At 39.3% G+C, this 18,443-nt stretch overlaps 1 protein-coding gene across 2 annotated transcripts; it reads right to left on the bottom strand.

Annotated features, from left to right (window-relative positions):
- Positions 1-204: 204 nt before the first annotated feature.
- plpp2a (phospholipid phosphatase 2a) lies at positions 205-17,325 on the bottom strand. 2 transcript variants are annotated; one of them, XM_080870873.1, is made up of 7 exons: positions 17,243-17,299; positions 17,012-17,093; positions 4,625-4,776; positions 4,231-4,493; positions 3,296-3,353; positions 2,664-2,840; positions 205-1,325 (listed from the first exon to the last, which is right to left on the bottom strand). In XM_080870873.1, exons 2-7 carry the CDS (start codon positions 17,070-17,072, stop codon positions 1,188-1,190), a joined length of 849 nt encoding a protein of 282 aa, XP_080726999.1. In that variant the 5' UTR covers positions 17,073-17,093; positions 17,243-17,299; the 3' UTR covers positions 205-1,187. The 2 variants fall into 2 exon arrangements, with proteins under 2 accessions (XP_080726999.1, XP_080726998.1); XM_080870872.1 differs by having other exon boundaries at positions 17,012-17,325.
- Positions 17,326-18,443: the final 1,118 nt, after the last annotated feature.

Below are 18,443 nucleotides of genomic sequence, written 5' to 3'. Positions count from 1 at the left end.
CTGGTAGAAAGGGCCGTGAGCTGCAGGTTCTGACTTGAACCCTGCGTCACTGTGTTGTACAGAGCTTTCGCTAAGAATGCAGCAGAGAATAGCTCAATGGAAATAACTAAAAAGAAGGCATTCTCTCTGTGGGAATCCACACAAAAGACTGCTTTGCATGCCTTTCTTCATGCTGATAAAATAATCACACACGGAAGGTGAATATGCTGGCAAGTATTTATGGAAAACTGTAAAACACCCTGAAGGCTAAAGGAAGTAAGTGATTACATTATGTACAATTTCACAATAGGTTACACACGTTGTTATAAATGGGGAAGGAAAAGGTCCATGAAGGTGTATTTACTTTGTATCAAAAGAGGAAGGTTATAGGATGAAGATGCCTCAGGAACATCTCCATTTGTCCTTGGCTGTCCCTTTCAAGTCTGAGAAAAAGTGACAGAAGGAACAATATCGCCATAACTTCAGTAAATTAGTGGTCATACATTCTTGAAAAAAAACCAACAATTGCACAATTTATTAGATATAGAAGATTTTTTTTTTAAAAAAGTGTTAGTGCTACAAATCATCCTGTATGTATATTATGTCAGTGGAAGCACTCCATAATTACACTTGCATATCTTTTAAAGACAATAAAGAGATGTCTGTAGAAAAAAAACAAACAACAAAACTAATGGGTGTCACAAAGAGGCAGTCGAGCTCGAGAGTAGGTAAAACATCAGTCTTATCAGACTGTAGCAAAGTGTATAACATTATTCAGCCTCCAAGGATCGGTTCTTCCATTCAAGGGCAGAACAAAATCTTTGGAATTGAAATCGGACCGATCTCTTCAACTGTCAGTCACTCTTAAGTTTGACTCACAGCATCAATTTCTCAGACAAATCTGAATCTTTCTGCAAGAAATAATTATGAAAATTTTAAAAAAATGAACATAATGAAAAAAAAAACCTCACAAAACCCACTCATTATAAAACATAAAAAAACAACTCAATCACATCTTTGCAGCATATAAACACAAACTTATAGAGGCCCTGGAGTTTTCATAGCTGTGAAAGTGTTAGGGAGATCTAATAGCAGACTGTGCTCTGCTGCTTTCGTTGTTTTTTCTTCTGTGCACGTTCTTTGATAACGGAGCTGCTGTTATAGAGTGCGAGGGCCGGGCTGGTGAGAGTAGCTGTAGGGTGGTGCGCTCATACTGATCCGCTGTAGCTGTGATTTCTGTGTTCTGAATCTGAAGGCCTCGGTTTACATTCGAGTTGTTCAGTCTCTGGTGTTTGCGGCTCAGAAACTGGAGGGCGCTGCTTGAAGAAATCGGACACATATCGGACCTTTGGGAACAAACACAGTAACAATTATAGGCTATTACGTTGCTTAATAGAAGCGTTAGCATTGCTTACAGCTGACGCTACTGCTTTACACTGTAAATGAATAGTTCAGCAGTCGGTCTAAATTATACCTTTTAGATGTTGGGATTCAGCTTCATATTATACCACAGAGTAAAGTCACAAACACACAATTAACAGTTATAGCCTCAAAACGCCAATAGGTGTTCTTTGCAATAGCCAGGTGCTATTCCCAAGTACAGAGGCTCCTCCAAATGTAAGTCACATTTATGGCATGAACCATTGTCATTTGCAGCCCATCCCATATGGAAAAGAAATAGTAAAAACATATGATTTACTCATGAAAGTGGCCACTTTCTCATTACTTTCATATATTTTTTTAGTAAGTATACAAAACATACAAGTTTCATTATATAATTTTTCAAGGGATCTTATGTGTTTTCACTCTTGTATGCTTTTCATACAAGTTTCATACAAGACAGATAAAAACTTTATAAGATTTATATATATCTTTTCCATATGGGATTCTTACAGGGATGATCATGATGTTGTGCAAGCTAAGCTACTTGAACTTTTTCCAGGGTACATCTTTAATGGCTTTAAAAAAGTCATTAAAGATGGTTGCAGAAATTTAATTTTAGTTTCGATTTTTTTCCCCCTTGGTTCTACAATGTCTTAACAAGGTCAAGAGCTCTCGCCTCTCCCTGGCAATCACGATTAACTGCAAGTGGTTGTTCCTCTCTGCCATCATTAAAAGGCTCTGCTGCATTCAGCTGCATTCATTGGCCCAGGGGTAGACAACTCCAGGCCTCGAGTGTCCTGCAGGTTTTAGATGTGTCCTTGATCCAGCACAGCTGATTTAAATTGCTAAATTACCTCCTCAACATGTCTTAAAGTTCTCCAGATTCCTGATAATGAACTAATCAGGTGTGTTGATCCAGGGTGAGATCTAAAACCTGCAGGACACTGGCAATCGAGGCCTGGAGTTCGACACCCCTGGATTGGACTGATCAATACTCAGAACAGTGGGAAAGTCCAAGAAACTCAAGAAGTGGGTCCCACTACTTCTTTGCCAACCTGAAAGCTGGCAAAACTCACCAAAATCCCTCATTAGGTCTTTGTACTTGTCAATCTACACCATTTTACTTTAGGAAGAGGCTGCTCAGCCAGCCTTTGGATTCAGAAGTAATGATTCAAAAGTGGAAAAATATGTTTATCAACACTTTAAAAATAGAGGATTTCAGTTTTCACCTTATATAATCGTATAAATGTCCTCAGCTTTAATGATAAACATCAATAAACGTGACGCAGAAATGCACTCACTGTGAGCACAGCGATGAGAGCGCCCTGCAGCAGTCCCACCACGACGTCGCCCGGGTGGTGTTTGTAGTCAGAGACGCGCGTGTATCCCACATACAGAGAGAACGACACCAGGAAGAACTGGATGGTGGGTCGAACCAGTCTCGTCCATTTCCCCTGCATCCTGGCCTGGACATAGAGCTTTACACACAAAAGTACAGATTCGAATTCAGCTCGAAGGTTGCGCACATTAAAGAACCATTTTTTTTGTGGGAAAAAACAAAACAAGATTAAGGTTAAGATCGGAGCCATTTACCTATAGCAAATTTCCTGACTTCCCCCCTTAAAAAATATTTATACACTTTTTTTTAAATCTAAAATTTGTCCCACTTTATCCATCCAGCCCCCCCAAATGCAGAATGCTGATTCCTGTGGAGTTTGAGCAGCTCATAATTCACTCCTGAAAACCCCTAACAGGGATCAAACCATTAAATCTGTCACCTTCCGGCCATTGTGCCACGTGTGGTATAGCAACAATGGTGTTTTTTTTTGTCTGTGTCGACCACATTCTCCTGTTTGGCTTAGTCATGTGTGTTTTTTTGGTAAACAGCCATTTCAGAGCTGCAGAAAGTCTCACGCTATGAGGACACACTCACCGACAGGAAGATCATGCAGTACATCCCGAAGGACGAGTGTCCGGAGTAGAACGATAACCTAGGGAGCAAAATGGCAGCATTAGTAATGGTTTTCAGTGAATATGAATGGGAACCAGCATTAAAACTAGGCCTACTTATCAGTTTGTTTACCATTTAATCTAAGGTAAACAATCTTAACAGTTTGGGCAATCTGCAGCCTAAATTTTTGAATATTTTTATTTCTGGGTATTACGTCCAAACTAAACAAATAAACAGTCATCCAGGAAATGGAAACATGCACGTTGCAGTCTATTTAAATTTAACCTGATAATACTGATAGTATCCACTTCCTCATGTATACATTAGTGTGGACACTCCAACACTCCAGCAGAAACCAAAGAGATATTTGAGTTTTATATTTATATTGATTATATTATATTTCACTGACGAGATGAAATTAAACCTGTTATTGCTAATCTAAATAGTTTTTCAGCTATAAAACTGATAAGGTCAAACTTGGTAAATCAGTCCATGGAGAGAGCAGATCTTAAAGATTTTAAACTAAGCTGTCAGTAAGTTGGGGTTTTAAGAGAGAGGCTGCCTCAAACCAGGATACATCTTGGGATCTTATTCATGAGTGATGGGAAAATGGATTGAGGACTGAAGCGGCCTCAGCAGTAATAAAGAAATAATAAGCTAAGCCGAAAGGCAAAGCTTTCGATTTACCAGTCCATCTGCTTCCCAGCCAGAATGAAATCCCGGTTATGACTCAAAGAGTAATACAAGCTGCCAAAATGAGTTTCCTCTGTACAGTGGCTGGGCTCAGCCTTAGAAATAGGTTGAGGAGCTCACACATCCAAAGGGATGAAAATTCATGGCATTTTTCAAATCATCCATTTACTCCTAGCTCTTTGCACTGCACATAACAAATCTGATAGGTGTCGTAAAGTGTCCACCTGGATTCAGTCACATTGCGGTGGCTGCCGTTGCACTTGATCTCCAACATGTATCCATTACAGACCACTGGCTTGCAAACGTCTATGAAGTTTGGACGAGGACGGCCAATGGTGAACTTTGCCAAGTCAGTCAGCGACTGGCTGATAGCGGCTCCAAACAAGTAGGTGCCCACCACTTTGTAGAGAGCTGACAGGTATTGGTTGAATGGGGAATTGGAGCGCAGACGATTGGTGTGCACCAGGTAGGCCTCTCCTGTTGTGATCTGTGGAAGGAAGGGGCCAAGATTTATTATTTGGAAAATAAGATTCTTTGCAGATTGCCTGTAGAAAGACACAAGGTTAGTCTTATTTTTCAGTAACTAGGGGCTCAGCCAAATCAGACACATGGGCTTACAATGACTATGGAGCAGGTGATGGTGACTGCAGCCATCGTCCCATGAGAGATGGTGTCTCTCCTGTAGGGATAACGGATGCTCTGATCATCGCAGTAGATTCCTCTCTGGTAAGGCTTGAACATCAATGTGAGAATGGCTGAGGGTAGAGCCGCTGTAAAAGGGGGGGGGGAAGGGGAGAGAGAGAATACACCTTGAGCTTTGTTTTAAAATTGCAGTATGATTTCTACTGCTCAAAACAGTATTAACTCAAATAATGCAGTGGAGATAGCACTGTTACTTGTTCATTGTATTCACAGTGATTATCTGTAGTCACGTGTGCTGAACTTAAACCACATTTAAGTATTTCCAGTAGTAATGACGCATTTCCTGTTGGGTGCTGCGTGTGGAAAAAGGATAACTTTAAATGATTTCATTTTCCTGATATTGTATTGAGTTGAAGTGTGAAAACTGCTCCAGTGAAAATGTCCTTGCAATTGCAAGAAAGAACAGGAAGCATGAACAGCACACACTCATTTTTATACTGAAATAAATCCCCCATTGTCTGCTGTTGTTCTAAATCTGCACCAGAAATCCAGTCACTTTTCTCACCACAAGAGAAGTTTCTCATGTTATTATGATTTCCTGGTGACTTAAGGTCACACAAATGGTTTTCACATTGGCCAGATAAAAGAAAATAGGTGACATCAAAAAGCCATATCAAAAATGAAAAAAATGGAAACTGTGGCTGGTTTGGGGTGATGCATGTTGCTGTAGAGGGGTTTTCATCGAGCTTTTGCAAACCCTTGCAGAGACTGGAAAATTACTACTGTAGTCTTAAAGTGTGACTACACAGTGAAGGTGCAACTCAGGAAACAGCTAAAAACACACTGGCGGACTCATCTTTTGGCTTTGCGCACAAGCCGCGGCGCTACGTGGTAAATGAATTTGTCATCGGTGGCAACGGCTTCACCTCTACAAGTCGCGTTTACTCTGTAGAGGAACTGACTGTCACCATGGCAACACACGCGACATCACAGCCAACACCTTTGACACCAGGGCAGCGTTCACAATGTGAGGGGCCTGGGAACTGACGACCGGAGCGGGACACACACTTGCATACCTCAAGACATTCGCACGTGCTCATGCACACCAGCGACAGATATAAATGGGTTATTTCAAGCCATGCATACATGTATAAAAGCTATAAAGAGCTGCGAAGGACAAAAAGAAAACTGGTTTCAGCAGTTTCTGTCTGTGCAAACAAGACGAAGAGTGGGGCATCTGCAGGAGGACATAAAGCTGTCTCCTAAATCAGAGCAGGACAATAGTCCACTTTAAAGGCCTAATGTCAGAAACTTTCTACCCCACAACACTTAAATCGTTTTCCTGTTTTCAAGAGCTTCCTGCTGAATATAATAACAGCAAGAGATGGATAAATGTTGTTTGTTTGCTCAAAAACTATTGTATATTTATGGGTGTGGAGCTGCTCGCCACTGACAGATTGCTTCCTTCCTCTACTGTATGGGCCTGACAATTCACATAAGATTACATTAAAAGCACAGATAAACTTTGATGGAAATTATCTAGACTCCCTTCTGCAGATGTTTGTTGTAGTCTTATTCTTGTTTGGGAGGATGTGTGTCACATCCCGACTACCCCTGTCATACAGTTCTTGAATGTGGCTCCGTTTGTGATGATTTTTGTGCATCTTTTATACACATTTCCCCAAAGCATGACAGATTTGGTACTTCCACAAACTTTAAGATCTTCATTATTTATAAGATTAACCCTGGGATGCACTGATATATGGGCTAATACCAGCCTTGTTGATGGACATTGGTCTGTCTGCAGATAAGAAGGTATTAAGTGTTGTGTGATTACTTCAATTATATGTTCGCCAAATGTTCAAGAATTGTGTGATGAAGAGCTGAAAAATTTAAAAAACAGGTAAGATGCTGTTGTTCTACTAGTAAATGCATAGTTTGAACAATGTTTGTTCAAACTGGGCTGTGCCTCTTTCAGGGAAAACTATGGTACAACCTTATGGTGCATCACTACTATTATACCATAAAGCTGCTGGACCCTGTTACATGGCACCACAACGTCATATCTGTAGCTGTAACTATATACTAAGGTTGCACAAAATGAGGTACAATTCAGTTTGATGAAAACACAGACCACAGGGGGCATGTTCTGTTCAAGTAAATATGACTTAAAATATATAAATGAAAAGTACACCAAAGGAATTTAAAGAGCAAACACATACAAGTCAAAGTGCCTTTTAACCTGCTTATAAACATATGGGTGAAGATAATTCGAGCATTTAAGTTATGCTTTTTGTGACAAATCTCGAACTCCGCTGCAGTTTAGTAACACAAAAAACGATTGCAGGTCACTGAAGTGACTCTTTTTGTAGGCCATCTTTTAACAACGTAACACTGAATTGCTCATGTCACCATGTACGTTTTGTTCTTCTGTCTATCTCTTTAAACACCTATTGGTCTGCCACGCCTCCTACTTTGTCACCATATAAGGGACACTTTAAGTCTCCCTGACCTAAATAGCCTAACGCCGGATTTGTCATTTGTTACAAGTCTGAACAAGCGCCACTAATAATATTTGATGACAAGCAGTTTCCTCATTAAGGAGAAATTATTTTCATGAAAGTTCTCCCTTCGCTCATATTCATTGTTCCTGTAGGTCAAGCATGCTTTCAGCTCCACTTTGAAGTCAAACCAAGCCACTGTTTATTCTGCAGAGCATAAGGATAACATTTAGATAAGAGACTATTTGTTTGACACAAATCTCCAGTGGCTTACGCATTGCCAGGGTGGAGATGTGTTGAGCAATGATCTTAAAAAACATACATGATAACCACTGGTCAGCTTGCTTAACAGATTTGGTGAGGAAACCCAAGTCAGACTTGCTCCGAGTTGCTGGGGGTGAAACTATTATCTGGACTGGCTCTGTTATTACAGAAGGCCTGACATGTTTTTGTAGGCTTGTGCTGGCAGGGCGGCCTCCCATGCTAGCGTCTAGGTCAAATTGATCCCAAATCAAATTTTTCATGCACCAAAACTACTTGCAAAAGTAAGGCATACCTAAAAGGGATTGTTTAAATACATTTTTATATTTCTTATTCTTCATTCTGTAAAAGGACATTTCTCGCTTCAAGAGCTTAACAACCTTTTGTTTTCTTTCTAGTTATTAATTACATGGTTACTTGTATGGTTTAGCAACCCACATTCTTATCACAAAACTTTAAACCTCAATAAAATAAGCACCAACATTGAGTGTGGTTGTCATCATAGATGGCTTCTCTTGCATTTGAGGTAGGAAATGCTACTCGTAAAATGTGGTTAGAAAAACAATCTCACTAGAAAAATAATCCAAACAGATGTGCTTTTAATGTCTTATTTAAACCGTCTTGCATAACTTGTTGAACCTTCTATAGAAGCGAATGCCTTCGGTAGGCGTTTCCTCTGGCTCCCTATTTAACTAGCACGGTGAAAAAGATGAATTGTCGTCCAGTACGCCTAGAAAACTCTTTCAATTCATCAGTATGTTTTGCTTGAACATACCTCAAGACAGCACCATGACGTCAGGACTCCAGCCTCTTGATTTACTTGTTGCTTCACCCAACCTCTCCCAAGCTTCAGACTATAGATTACCTCCCTGAATTTTTCCTTTAAAATGCCATCAAAGAGCTTGGAAATTCAAGTCATTGATGTTTCCTCAATGACTGCAATGACCAGCTCTAAGGAAGCAAAGTATGCCCACAAACCATGATGCTGCCTCCACCATGCTTCACAGCTGCAAGCCTGAAATGCCTTGCAACACATTTTTTTGTGTGTTTATCGACTCTTCCGATGATCTATATTAATTTGCAAATTAGTTTTCACTTGCATCATGTTTGCTACATCCTGCATTTGTTTTGCAATTTATTTCTAAAAATAAATAAATAAATAAAAGCATTTCGCAATTTTTTGTTGTTTTTTTTGTGGGGGAAAGGGGGTGGGGGGCAAACTCATGTAGAAGTCTCAAAAACCCATGTATCAAATATGATACTCTTGGATTTAAATGGTTAAAGGAATGACAATAATGTTTGTGGTGTCTTTAAATTAACGTAATTATTTTCAACAATTTTCTTAGGGTAGACATGTGAAAAAGGCTTCTGCTTATTAGTGTTTTGTGTTTACTCCTGGGTTCTTTTTCACCTCTTAGTGTGCAATTTTGAGATCTTTTCAGGACTCCAAGAGAGCCTCCCTTTCAAGGCAACGTCTCATTATAGACTGATTTACACTTGGGCCTTATACACCGCTTCTTCTAACGTCCAATAAAAAAATGACACCGGTCTTAAGCAGAGTTTCAGTAACTGGTTCCAATCTCATTTCTTTAATTTACCCCCCCCCCCCTTTCTTGGTACTTGGAAGAGAAATCATTAGTAAAGAGGTTTATACACTTTATGTACTTCCAGTAATCAACAGTATTACCTACTCTGTTCTTACATGCACAGCAAATCTTGAGATCCTGAGTCTTAATTTTATAGCTTAGCTGTATTTGAGGACAAAAATATCTGACTCAGTTCCAATATACATAAAAGGGAGTTATTCCTCCCTACAGTTGCAAAGTGCTTGCTCATAGGAGACTGTCTGACTATTAGGGTTCTCAAGCAAATACCTTACAAATTATATGGTGCTTTCAGATGTTAGTCAAACTTGTTCCCAGTGGGAGTTGGCCTCTGTCAAGATTGTTGTTTGTCACTCCTGTTCATAACTTATGAAGAGAATTTCATTGGCATAGTCAAGTGGAGAAGATGCTCCACTTTGGTGGCTCCTGAATCAACTCTCTGGTTTTTGTGCATGATGGTTGGCTCCTTCAGGCAGTGACCTCCAACGTGCACTGGGGCGGACGTCGTCAATTCTAGCAGTTAATTTAATAGATGCAGGTTTTAGCTCCTTCTACTTACTTACTACTTTATATAATCAAACATCTCCCATTTCAAAAAAGTTAGCTTTTATGTACAGTTTTGTTGCACTTCGGCAACATATATTTAACAATAAAGTTGCGCTGTCCGAAACATTTTATGCTTTTTTGGTTTTTTCTTCAACTTTTCCCCTCCATTCATCTCCATGTTACCCATTTCCCTCCTTATTTTAATGTTTAAACTCAAGTAAACTCAAGGTTTTGTTTTTGTTTTCTTTTAATGTGAAAGTAAAACTAAACTGCAAACAAAGCATTTTACTCATAAAATGTACCCAGTTTTGAATGTAAGATCATAAAACGTTGCTATTTTTTGGATCTCTTCTCCCTCCTTTTTTATTTTAAACTAAAGGAAACCATCTGAGTATAGCAGTAAAATGTTATTTGGTCAACTGAAAGTTTGTATCATCCTACTCCGAAATTTTACATGTAGCTGTCGAGTTTTATGTTGTCCATAAACCTTTACAGCTGCAAACACTGTAATAACTGTTCAAATCTCTTTGCTAAAAGAGGTACACACACACACACACACACACACACACACACACACACACACACACACACACCCAAGTTTCTGATAACTTTTGCCTTTAGTTTAAAAAAAAAAAAAAAAAAAAAAAAAAAAACACAGGAGATTCAAAAAAAGGAAGGAGAGACAGTATTGTTTTAGGCTTTCATAATCCCTTCTGGCGAGCATGCACCCCGATTCCACTTTGAGAAAATAAACATAATGGAATTTGGGATCAGACACAAGTACAACTTCCCCTTGACCTCTGACCCAGCAGGAAGGGGAAAATGTTCCTGTTATTCAGCATTCAAGATAAGTGATGGAAGTCCATACTGTGGCTCATCTTGAGAACTGAACTACTGAGACATTTGCTGGGAACAGAACCACAAACGGCTAACAACTAACAGCAACGTATGTGAACATGTATCTGCACATCTCAGCAGATGACGGAGATCTGTGAGCCTGCTGAGTAACTTCATGGTTTGTCAGCTAACAGGGGTTGTGTGGAGGTGATCTTAAAAGCAATATTTAACTTGTTAACTTTTGTTTATATTGGCAAGTTTTTCAAATTCTCATTGCTGTTACTTTTCTCTACGATACATTCCCAAGAAGTCAGCACAGCAAGAGAACAGTGTGAAATCAGCAGTCCAATGCTGTAACATTTTCATGTTTTTATCCAGTCTGTCTGCAATAGTCAGCATTATTCAGTTTTTTTTTTCCTTCATAAACCCGGAAAACTGGAATTGCAGAGAAAGTGGATCACTTCCTGTGAGGCTGGGGATTTTCCTGGGAAAGTCCTAGACAACACTGGCTGATAAAAGCTTTATTTTGTAAAAGAAGAAGAAAATAGCAAACTGTCTGTTTTGAGTTTTAGAGCTGATAAAATTTTGCTTTTGTTAGCTTTAGACGGGGTCAGGCTAGACAGTTTCCCCTCATTTCCAGTCTTTGTGCTAAATTAAATCGACTCCAGACTTACTGTCTGCCATGTGACGGATGTATGATACATATTGGCCAAATTCTGATATTGGTCAATATGGCTGATTGATTAATGTTTAATTTGCAACAATGTCAGTGGACATCATTTATCAGTTTTTGGCTGGCTGAATGTTTGAAAAAAGTTTTTCCTGTGCTCAGTCACATTTAGATATTTCAGATATTCTTCAAAGACACAAAAAATATGTACTAGAAGCCAACTGATTTATCAGCAGACCAATATTATCGTCTGCTTTAAGCCATTTTTAACAGCCAATAAATGAAAATGTATTGTAAACATGCAGAAGAGGCATATGAAACACCCTTCAACATTGCTTAGTTTGTCCACCAGAGGGTGCTCTGCAGCTCCCTGCCGGCCAAAGACCAACAGCAACAGGGTACACAAGTAAATAAATAACCAGGCATAACAATTGCCATGTTATATCTGTTTGCACCTGAAAGACAAAAAAAAGAAAAAAAAAAGAAATATATTATCTATCTATCTATCAGTGGCTATATCAGAATATTATATTTTTAAAATAACCAAATATTGGTGTCTTAAAAAAAAAAAATCAGTCAGGCTCTTGTGTGTGTACCAAATACCAATATTTGAACATATCGATATCAGCCCACAATTTCACAATCGGTGCATTTCTACAAAAGCGGGATTAATCTTCTGATGGAATTCCCAGGAACAGCACATACTGAAAGCCTGTAATATATCACTTCATAGGGTTATTTGAAGTGCAATAATGTTGGATCATGTTTTAGTGGCTTTTTTAGCGTTTTGTTTTTAATAAAAAAAAAAAAAAAAAAAAAATCACCTCTTTTCTTGCTTAAACTTGTCTGTAAAAAGAAGAGTACAGAGCATGAATTAGGCCATTAGATTTTGTTGCCCATAGGTCAAACCTTCATAAGAATCTGGTAATTTTGTCCATTGGTTGTTCTTACCATGCGTTTGATTTACATTACACTTTTTAGTTTAGTTTGCATCATATCCAAGCCAATAGTTTATTGGTTCACATTCGTAAACCTCTCATCTTACAGATCTGTGGCTTTGACCTTTTAATAGAATGCTTACACACACACACACACACCTTCCTTTATGAAACGACCACGGAGGACAATGTAACTACGCACACACAGCCTGTACTATGTATGCCAACACAACAATCATATCTCGCTTCCATTTTCACGCAGGAATGTCAGAGAGCAGAGGTCAGCACTTCCCACTTGACTCTGACATGCATTTGGCAGAAGCAGATACAGTGTGTGTGTGTGTGTGTGTGTGTGTGTGTGTGTGTGTGTGTGTGTGTTACACAACATGGTCATATCTTTGTGGGGACCAAAAATTGGAAGTTTACTATACTTGTGGGGACAAAATCCACGTCCCCGTGAGTTAGGGTAAGCGGCTAGGGAAAGCATTTTGTCAATTAGATGTCCCCACAAGGATATGAAAACAACTGTGTGTGTGTCCCATACATGTCAACAAATTGTCAAAAATGGCATATAAATAACAGCTCTCGAGCCAAACAGCTGTTGTCAGTCACTGGCTGTCATTTCCGCAATACTGCAGCTCTTCTGTGCTTCGGACCCTAGAAACAAAAAGCATGTATAGTTTCTGTTCCTTATAGCTCACGCTTATTAAACACAGAATGTAAGTCTGTGTTAAAGGTATCACATGAGCATTTTCAGTTTCATCTGATACATTTAGGTATGAAACCATAAGTCATCGATATAAAAACTAAAAAAAATCTGCCCTGCCTTTGCGTTGCTTGAAGTCTTATGTGGTAGGGAACTGAATAAGTTTGGGTTTCCAATGGTTTTTGAAAGAAAAGAAAAATACACCCTCTGTCAAATGTAAAGTTTTACATACTTGGACATTACGAAAAGAATAATTTAAAAATTGGGTAAAAAAAAACAAAACAAACAAACACGAGACAACAGTATATGACTTATATTAGGTGATTACATATTGAACAAAAGCTGAGCTAAAATGCAGAAGCAAAGTTTGAAAAGTGAAGTACACCCCACGTAACTTGTAAAACCACCTTTAGTCATAGTAATGTGAAGTAATCATTTTCTGTATGAATTTTGGTACACTTTTTATTACCACGCTGTTTCTGTTCTTTGAGGTTTTCGAGCAGTCTGTGCATCACTATTTTAAGGTTCCCCACAGTATTTCAGTCTTGTTAAGGTCTGGTCTTTGAAAAAGGAAAAGACTCAAGGTGTTGCAATGGCTCAGTCACTCTGTTGTAGCTTTGCTGCTGTGCCTGGGTCCTGTTGAATGATCCAGTTTGGGCAAGCCTTTAGTTATCAGATAGATGGCCTCACTCTAGAGTTTCTATAGTGATAGATGGCTCTAGAGTACTTTGCTATGCAGAGGGGTGGACCCAATGACTGAAGGTGCCCAGGTCCTTTTGCTGCAAAACAAACCCAAATAATCACATTTCCATCACCACGTTTGACAGTTTGTATGCTGTCCAGTGTTCTTGGACAAGACTTTGGTTTGCAAAGTTCAGATGCAACTCTGCAAGCGTGACCATGTTGTTTTTTTTGTTTTGCTTCTTTCAAGCATAGAAAAGGTTTCCTTCTGGCAACTCTTCAAAATAAACAATACTCGTTCAGTCTTGTTCTAATTGTACTGTCCTGGATTTTATCATTTGCCTTGCTAACTGTAGTCTGTAGAGTCTGAGATGGGATTTTTGCCCTCTCTGATCATAGCATGGTCTGGCATTGGGGTGACTTTGCAGGGATGCTGACTCCTGGGAATACTGGGAACCATCTGCAGTGTTTTCCACTTGTGGATTTTCTTTTCACACTATAGCATAATGGGCTTTAAATTCCACTGCCAATTCATGGGCAGCAATAACTACTTTTTTAAATGAACTGCTTTCATCAGCTTCTTGATGCTAAAAGAACCTCTCAGCTGCTGAATGATATGGAGGATATCAGTATGACTCAGCAGATGGGTGGGGGCATTGTTGTTGTTGTAGTAGTAAGAGTCCACCCCCAGCAGGACAGAAGTGTTTGATGATGGGGTAAAGGTGATCACTCTGAACAACTTTGTATTGATTTGAAATGACTTTTCCCTCTAAAAAGGGACAACTAGATGGACCCAGATCATGCTAGCAAAATTCCTCCTCAGCATAACAAAGCAGATCCCCTCACTGTAGGGGGTCAAAAGCTTAGGTTTTCCCCCTTTATTTGCAAATTGACTGGATGTGTATTGATGCATTCAAGCTTCTGAAACAGATTCAGTCTGAAATCAGCGAATGATTTTTGATATTCTTTTGGTTTTAGAGAGGGGGGAAAAGTGATTAGAACCACCGAAGCAACGTATAGATAGCTAAAAGCTGCATGGTCAGCAACAGCTGGGATAGCTCTTGCTGTCTTGCTGACGGGCAGCTGGAAAGGCTACAACTCAAGATCCTCTTCATGTACAAACAGTGTTTTAAGTGAGACAACATTACAACAGTTTCACTGATAAAAGCAATGAGTTCAGGCATTTCCTTCAGATGGATTAGTTTAACTTTGTAGTAAACAGCCAAAACAAAATGTCAGCGAATGGAGGAATGTGGATCCGTTAAGATATGTATGTACAGAAGGTTTAATAGAGTGCACGTTCAGTTTTTTCCCCATTGTATTCTGTCAAATACTGTTAAAATGGTGGATGTTCAGTATTCAGTTCAGCATTTTACGCCCCTATCAGTTAATTTGGACATGTACGCTATTACACATATGCACACACTTCAAAACCCTCTATAGTCAAGCTAATTAAGAGGATGAAACCTTATTACAGTAGTTTACACTTGCAGTCACTCGCAGACCAATGGCAGATTACGTAATTTTAAAAACATTTCTGTTCCAGTCAGTACAGGGAGGATGAACTTTTTGGTGAAAAAAAAGTGAACTTTTTGGTGAAAATGCACAAGACAATATCTGACACACACCAATACCTCAACCTAGCTTTAAAGCACAGTGGAGGCAGCATCATGTTTTAAGGCTGTTTTGAATATTGCATAAACACCATTTACAGGTTTCTGTCAATGCAGCAACAAAATGGTTAAAAAGAAATACATGAATGAATGGGGAACACCAAGTCTGAATGCTGACCTTTACTAAAATGTTGAGGCTTGATTTGAAGGAAGACGTTTTCTCAATAAATCATAGGAATGTTGAACACTGTTTATTTTTTCAGGAGAGTAGTGGGAAGAGAAAAAAAAAATCTTCCTCTTCACTGTGAGAGCCTCACAAGCACCTATGAGGAAATATCTAATTGAGGTTGTTTCTAATAAATTCGTATTTAAAGGTTTACTTATATTCTGCAGGCTGGACTGTGGTGGGGGATTATTCATTTTGTGTTCAATAAATAAATGAGAAGTACAGTCTTTGTGTGTTATTAGTTTAGTCACCACATTTTATATGCATTTAGTCCTGAACCGACTGAAGATTTATAACCATGTTTTCATGTGAATTCATAATCACTTTCACAGTCCTGACTAATCATCCTTATACCATGATTAGTCAGCAGGAGAAAAGGGAAAATGATAAAAACCTTGGTCAGCATTAATCATAATAATTATGACCTGAGAAAGGCTTCATCTGGGATTTCACAACAGAATGATTCAATGTTTTAAAAGTTCATTCTACATGTTTATAAGATCTTCAGCCAAAGAGAAAAAGACTATGGCGAAATATTGAAATAAGATCCACCAGCTCACCCCACCAGGTTTTTTTTTTATTTTTTTTTTTACAAGGAACTTCTTTAAGGCACGCGCACGAACACGCACACACAGGATGCAGAATGGTTATTATCATGGTTATCATTCCTCCCTTTCAGCCACCAGATGGGTCCACAATTGGATGTATACATTGAAAAAGCACACGCACACGCACACACACTTGCTCCCTCATATTTCACTCCAGAAAAATCTACCATGAGAATTCAACATCAGTGTCCAGATTTCTTCTTCCACCATGTGGTACAAACTGTCAGGGTGACAAAAATGTGAGAGGTGTGACACCAACAGCTGGAAGATACCAGCTTCATTAATGGATTTGTGCCCTTGTGGTAGATCACAGCAAGTCGCAACAAGCCATTTTGGTTCTAGTCTTTCAAGACTGACATATTCAGTCTCTGGAGCCCACCCTCTTCACATACACACACGAAGACGCAAAAATAAACACACCTTTCAGCAGTTCCCATGACAGGATTTTAACTGTCAGAGAGAGATATTCAGTGACACTGATCTTCGCTTTTCCTCTTAACCTTAAGTTTTTGGGTTTTTTTTTTTTTTTTTTAAAAGGAGGAACAACCCTGCACTTCTTGGCAGTATGAATGCAATCAAGGGGAGGTAGAGATGCACGCACGCATACACTGACGTGCACAAAGTGTCGCCAACTGGCTGACAGTGATATGAGATAGCGCGTGTCCTATTTTAACCCCGATCATTTCAGTGAAGAAATCGGTGCAGTGACACCCAGAGATAAACAGAAGTCCAGGCAGCTTTCACACTCAGTCCTGGGAAAGATTATTGGCTTGTTCGAACAAGGTAGAGACCGATACCGACTCGTACAGTTTAACAGTATTGCATACTTTAAAACCACTGCCAGTCATGGTCCTGATGTTTTTCCCGAATCCGTGAGTAAAATCTTAAAGGGGCGTTAAAAGTTTCTGTAATCTTGCAGCGACCCATGAAGCAACATGTTGGTAATCTACCAGAGATATATAAATCAGACCTGTGCGTACGGTTGTGCAATCCCCTGTGCGTCACTTTGAAGGCCATTCAACTTTTAATGTGGACTTACTATGCTGTTGTTCCGTCCATACAAAAATCACCAGTGAACATTAAACCACAGCCAATAACCTACGTCCAGAAACTAATCACGTTTTCAGCCATATTGTCAGGAGGAGGAGGGCAGAACGGGGGTTTTCACTTACCAGCAAAGACGCACAGAATATCCACCGCAACCAGAATCAGTTTCTTCCCATGTTCTGCCATGCTTCTTCAGACGGCTCGCCACTTTTATAAATAATAAATAAAAACCGCGTTTGGGGAAAAAAACAAAAAGCAGGCAGGAAGGTTGTAAACTGAACACCTGGAGAAACTGTGGACAAAGTACTAACAGGAAAGAATAACCTGCTCGCTCTTCCGCCTCCAGTGATCCTTACCTGCCCGCCTCCCTTTATGCCTGTCTATCTGTCCGTCTGTCTTTCTATACACTTCGCTGTTGGCAGGTAAGTCGCAAAGGAAGCACGTTTTGGTTTAGCCTGCCTTTTTTACGCACGGGGGGCGCGTCTGTCTTTACAGAAAAAAAGAGAAAGCTAACAGATAATTGATCGTCCCAAAACGCTTGATGTTGGAAAAAAAGGGAAATTCCCCGACTTTCTCTCTGCTTTCCCTTTCTCTGCTTAGTTTGCAGGGTAATTAAAAGTTCGGCAATGTTCTCTCCAGTGCTGAGACTTTTTTTGGGATAAAATCATGACACCCTTTTATTTTTCCAAACTAATAATGAGTGCAGCGATTTCACCCAACTTTGGCCTGGTTTCGCACTAACAGAGAGTCACTTAGGTAAAGTATAGCACATTTGCCGAGGATTTGCGACCTGCTGACGCACAGTTGTAAGGGAATCAACGCATTTCTTTTAAATTTATTTTATTTTGCGCTTAAAATGAGTGGCAAACACTAGGTGCTGTAAACTAAGTTGGATAACGATGAACGGTTGGCCCAAACATGGCCTACATGTGCAGTTTTCTATTGGTTAAATTACATTTATACTAAACTCAAGGTGGGTCTGGCTACCGGAACACAGACACCACCCTGTATGATACAGATGTTGGTTGTTTTGGGACATTTGGTGTCCACATTTAATCACAATCAGCACTTAGACTTTAAACTATAACAGCTCAAGTCTCCACACACCTGAGCCTTAAGACACAGATGAGGTGTGTCTGCTGTCTCGTCAACAATCAGCTTCAAAAATAGGATACAGTGCTGTTATTTAAATAGTTACAAGTGTACAATTCTGACCACGTGCTTGATTTGCAGGCTGCTTGCAGAGTGATTTATATTATCAAAATGTATACAATTAAATATTAATTTCATTAATGTGAACAAGCTTCCATCTCACAATTCGGCCCTAATAAGTTTTTCTTATCTCTGTTTTTATGTTCTTGCCTTTCGTTGCTTGTCGTAATGGCTGAATTTCAGTTAGTCTCTTTAATTTTACACACAATTTACACACAGACTAAATAAAGATTCCTTTACAGTAACTATAATGTGGTTTGCTGAAAACGAATATATATATATATAGCCTATAATATATATTTTGTTGGAGTGATGAATCGAAACACAGAATTAGCACACAGTAAA

The sequence above is a fragment of the Rhamphochromis sp. 'chilingali' genome (genome assembly GCF_963969265.1).
Source record: "Rhamphochromis sp. 'chilingali' genome assembly, chromosome: 21".
Taxonomy (NCBI): domain Eukaryota; kingdom Metazoa; phylum Chordata; class Actinopteri; order Cichliformes; family Cichlidae; genus Rhamphochromis; species Rhamphochromis sp. 'chilingali'.
This window is presented reverse-complemented; position numbering and strand designations above follow the sequence as displayed.